Below are 5,016 nucleotides of genomic sequence, written 5' to 3'. Positions count from 1 at the left end.
GTCTGCAGCAGGGCCACATCCCACACGGCTGAGAAGGAGTGCGTCTCTGAGTCGTCTGTGTCGCAAACTCAACAAACACTTTTTAGAAAACGCTTGTCATCCAGAGGTGCTGCAGTCAAGACAAGTTTTGTCAAATTCCACAAGATTGCTAGAAAGAGCAAACCCTTTTCTTATTAAGGAGTGTTTGATGGACTCGTCTGCGCTAATATGTCCCGAGAAAAAAGACGCTTTAGAGCACATCTCCCTCTCCTGCCTCACCGTAACGAGACAGACTGAGGACATTGTGAAAAACCTGGTGCTCCAACTGAAGGACAGCGTGAATGACTTTGAGTTCTTCTGCCTGGCTTTGGATGAGAGCGGTGACATTTGGGACACTGCCCAGCTACTCATCTTCGTGCTCGGGATCAGGAGGAGCTGGCAGACATGCGGTCAATGAAAGGGACAACAACAGGGAGTGATCTCCTAACAGAGGTAAATGCATGTCTGGAAAGCTTGGGACTGAAATGGGACAAACTGCTGGGCGTCACAACAGATGGGTGTCCAGATCTCACAGGACAAAAAGTTGGTCTATTAAAGAGAATCCAGGACAAAGTGGCAGAAAAGAACCCTGAGCAGAACTTATTATACATCAGGAAGGGTTGTGTAAGTCGGTGTTAGAAGTGAATCACTTTGTTAATGTTGTAACTAAAACAGTTAACTTTATCAGAGCGAGGACACTGAATCACAGACAGTTTGTTTCACTGTTGGAGGAAACTGAGGCTGACCACTGTGACCTAAGCTACCACACTGGGAAAAGTCCTGAAAAGCTTCTGGGACCTGAGAGAGGAGATTCAGGAGTTGTGTGTGAGGAAGGGACATGCCATCCCTCAGCTGGCAGATCTGGGTTTTATTGCTCAGATGAATGAACTAAATGTGAAACAGTTGAAATGTACAGTGCAGTCAAGGCCTTCAGTAGGAAGGTGCAGCTTCTGTCAAACCAAATCAGGGATCATATTCTCAGTCACATGCCAACACTGAAGCAAGCCACCCCATCAGCAGATCAGCTCCAAAGGTACTCATCCATGTTAGAAGAACTGCATGTTGAGTTTTCAAGGTGATTCCAAGACTTCAGAACTGAGAGTGAAATGCACCTGGTGTCTCCTCCCATCACTTGCAGTGATGATAGTGCATCCAGTGATGTTCAGATGGATCTCACTGACTTGCAGTCTGACACACGTCTTGCAGAGCTGCTTGGGTTTTACTCTTCACTCAAACAGGAGAACTTTCCACACTCGAGGAGACTTGCTCAAACAATCCTTGTGCTCTTCGGCTCTACATATGTATGTGAGCAGACATTTTCAGTGATGAAGTTCCACACATCCAGATACAGGTCCTCCATCACTGATGATCACCTCGCAGCTGTCCTGCACATCGCCACATCAGACATTCAGCCAGATTTCACTGCACTCGTTGAAGCCCACGACAGACTGGACTTTCCTCACTTGAATCTTTATATTCCTTATAATACTTCAGTTTTGGAGTACTTTGTTTGTAGTAGACGATTTTGCAATGTTTAGATTACTTTGATGCTTTGTCAGTTCTTACAGGTTTTCAAGATGTTCCGGTTTCATTTATTGTTACTTAAAGTGCTGTTACGTTTTTGTGTGTACCTCTTTGAAGTTTTTGCTGTATTTAAAGTACTTTGTGGTACTTTCTCCCCTCAATTTTAATCTGATTGGAGGTACTTTTGTGTTATTCAGTCCTTTTCTTCAAGTTCCATCACTTCAGGTCCTTCAGGCCTTTCTGATACTTAAAACCACTTATTGTTCATGTATACAGTTGATCAGTTGTTCAACATAATACACACCATTTCAGTTGAGAAGAGATTAACAAGTTAAAAATAAAATTAAAATGTGATGACTTGTTTTAAACTATTAACTTAATAGAATTAGTATTAATGCTCACATCAACCTAAACCACAATATGTTCACTTTTATAAATACTTACAGAATATTCTTATTACCAAAAGAATCTGGTTTAAGTATTTCACTACAAAAACATACATAATGAGAAAACGCATAATGAGCCAAGATTAAATTTGAGTCACTGCTGGTTCGGCCCTCCAACACATTTCCAATTTTTCCCCTGAAGAAAATAATTGCCCACCCCTTCTCTATATCTTTCAGTTTCTGAATTTCTTCCTGGCTGATGAAATGGGTATTATTTTACCTCTGATAACGGCTTTCAGTGCATCCCATAACACAGATGGTGACACTTCACTGTCATACAACTCCAGATATAAACTTAGACAGTGTACTGATATCTGTTTCACAGTTGATGGCTCTTTAAAGGTCATTTTTAAACATTAATATGGGAGTATATGTTATGGGCAGCAGAGTACTGTCTGTGTCTGCCTGTAGGGTTCAATTCCCTCCAGGATAATGTTCTTTGATTTTTCAAGTGCATTCAACACCGTCCCACCGCAGCTGCTCAGGGAGAAGCTGAAGAGAACGCAGGTGGAGTCTGAGCTTGTTTCCTGGCTGCTGGACTACCTTACTGCAAGACCACAGTAAATGCAGTTCCCAAACTGTGTTTCATTCAGGGTACAGAGGTGGAGGGGGTTTCCAACTACAGCTGGACAACAAGCTGGACTGGTCCTGTCACATGGAGACAGCATAAAGAAAGGACTGAGCAGACTGCGGTCCTTTAGCAATTTCCAGCTGCTGCTGTGCTCCTTCTACAGGACAGCTGTAGCCAGTGCCTTGTTTTGTTTGGGTGGTGTACTGGGGTGTGTGTGCTTGTACGTCAGATAAACAAAGATTTAACAAACTAATCAAAAAAGGTGAAGTCTCCCTTTGGAATAATACAGGACTGGGCTGAGCAGGTGGCTGAAGTGAGGATGATAAGGAGAATAAATGCCATCACAAACAATAACAGGCGCCCACTTCATTCCCTGGAGGCGTTTCATCAGAGCTCCTTCAGTTACTGGCTGATGTGCCAATGTGCAAGACTGAACATTACTGGAGGTCTGTCCTGTCAGCTGCCATCAAGCTCTATATTAAACAATGAATTAATGTATACTGCACGTACCCNCACACACACACACACACACACACCTTGACTCAGTGTGTTTATATTAGGGTATTTTATATAAATATTTTTAATTTTAGTGTCATTATTTTTGTATTAATATCCTTTTTGTTGTTGTTGTTGCTGGTGTGTGTGTCATAAAAGTCAAACATAATGTAAGAACAACAATGTTTTTGTTTGTAGGTTATTTTTTTCTACATTTTGCATTAAATTCCAAGATTTTCTAATTCAAGTTTGTAAAAACGTTTTTAAAAACACGTTGAAACATCCTTTACACGAGATATAAATGCAGACTTGCTGCACTAAAATGTCCAGAAAGTTTTTTCTTGAACTTTTTTGACAAAAGACAACAATCACAGCAATTTTTCTAAACATCTTTTTCAGTGAATGACAGTGCTGACATGATGCTTATCGTTGTTTGTAGAAGAAAAACAGAATGTTGCTATTTGTTAGTAAATGACTTGAGCACTGGTTTGGAAAGATTAGTTTTCTTGTTCTTTACCTTCATGATCTTGTCATACATTTTCTGGTGCTCGTCTGCAGATTTTGCCAGCTTCATCTTCAGGCTGCTGATAGTCTTTTCTAGCTGCTCACGGTGGTAGCACAGAGCCTGAATATCATCTGCACTGCTTTTCACCTTGGAAAGAACAAACTTTCACACACAGACTCATTAGATGTTTCTGTTTGTTTAGTAAGTGGAGACCTGTCACTCCCTAAACAAAGATCTTCTGCATTTCCTGAACACTACTCACACTGTCAGAGTTTGGTGCGTAGCGGGCATAAATCATCTGGATGCTGTGTTTCAGTTTTTTGGGTTCCTGAATGAAGCCGACACAGCCGTGGAGGTCTGACTGCAGTCGCTCAAGAAGTGTCTGCAGATCTTTCCCCTGATCACACAGAGGTGGGTGGAAGTACAGGATACAACCTGAGTGTGGTCACAGTAACACCTGGTACTTACCCTACAAGTCCATGCTAAGAACTAGGCTGTATTAGGAGTTGTTACAGAAAGTTGTTAAAGAAATGAATTATATGTTTGTTTTCCCTGAACTCTGAGTTAAAGTGTCAACAGTCTCGTCTCATGTGTGTTCACTAAAAGAGACAACTAAAGGTGAGACCCATCTGAATGCTGGAATTACAAAAAGAAAAGATTATTTTGGGTTTGTGTGTGGATGTGCTGACCTTCTGGATCTCCTTGTGCAGTTCTTTTTCTTTGGTCCTCAGTTTGAGCCTCAGGTCTGAGACGGCGAGCTTCAGCTGAGAGTTGTTCCTGTCCATCTCTACCAGCTGTTCTTCTAGCTGTTGAAAGAACAATTACAGTACCATCACTGTTCATCCCAGACGTCTACTCAGCAACAGAACTGCTTTTCAGGATTTTACTTAGTGCTGATGACAGAAAAATGTACACTTTAATATTTGCATGTTTGTTTGGTTGAATTTATTTACAATCATGAACACACTAAAGAGAACACAATCATTGTGTTATTGAAGTCCACACTAAATATCTTGTTAATGCCTGCCACCAACAGCAAAAGGCCAGGTACTGTCTGTGTTCTTTCTTTGTCAAGGAAAATGACTGACAACTCATTCACTTTTGAAGCCAACCCAATAGAAATGGCTGCCACAATCAACTGATATCAGGAAACTCGAAAGTGACTAGACCTCTGTCAACCTTTAGAGAGACTGAGCTAAAACTTGGTGATTCTGCAGCTGAGATCCACTCACATTACATCAGACCCTCCAGGATTTGGCGATGTTGCGATCGCAACTATTACCGCAAAATCAAGCAAACCCTGTGAAATCGCAACTTTTTGCAACTTTGCCCAAAACACCGCAACTTTCCTGCAACTTTAACCCAATATTTATTGTTTCTAAAGTGGTTCGCCACCGTTTCTGGGGTCTAGTCTCTTCTTTGTGGGTTTGTGTACCGTGGAATACAAAATAACCCCA

The 5,016-nt window shown here is 41.5% G+C and overlaps 1 protein-coding gene across 6 annotated transcripts in view; it reads right to left on the bottom strand.

Annotated features, from left to right (window-relative positions):
- The window catches only part of cfap57 (cilia and flagella associated protein 57), a 55,475-nt gene that overhangs the window by 832 nt on the left and 49,627 nt on the right, over positions 1–5,016 (bottom strand). For 4 of the 6 annotated variants that reach the window (XM_037975328.1, XM_037975331.1, XM_037975329.1 and 1 more), the window contains 3 exons: positions 4,249–4,365; positions 3,822–3,956; positions 3,572–3,721 (listed from right to left, as the gene is read on the bottom strand). In XM_037975328.1, coding sequence (XP_037831256.1) covers positions 3,572–3,721; positions 3,822–3,956; positions 4,249–4,365 — 402 coding nt within the window. The remainder of the gene's footprint in view (positions 1–3,571; positions 3,722–3,821; positions 3,957–4,248; positions 4,366–5,016) is intronic. The other 2 variants (XM_037975330.1, XM_037975333.1) reach the window with 1 other exon arrangement.

The sequence above is a fragment of the Kryptolebias marmoratus genome, linkage group LG4 (assembly GCF_001649575.2).
Source record: "Kryptolebias marmoratus isolate JLee-2015 linkage group LG4, ASM164957v2, whole genome shotgun sequence".
Taxonomy (NCBI): domain Eukaryota; kingdom Metazoa; phylum Chordata; class Actinopteri; order Cyprinodontiformes; family Rivulidae; genus Kryptolebias; species Kryptolebias marmoratus.
This window is presented reverse-complemented; position numbering and strand designations above follow the sequence as displayed.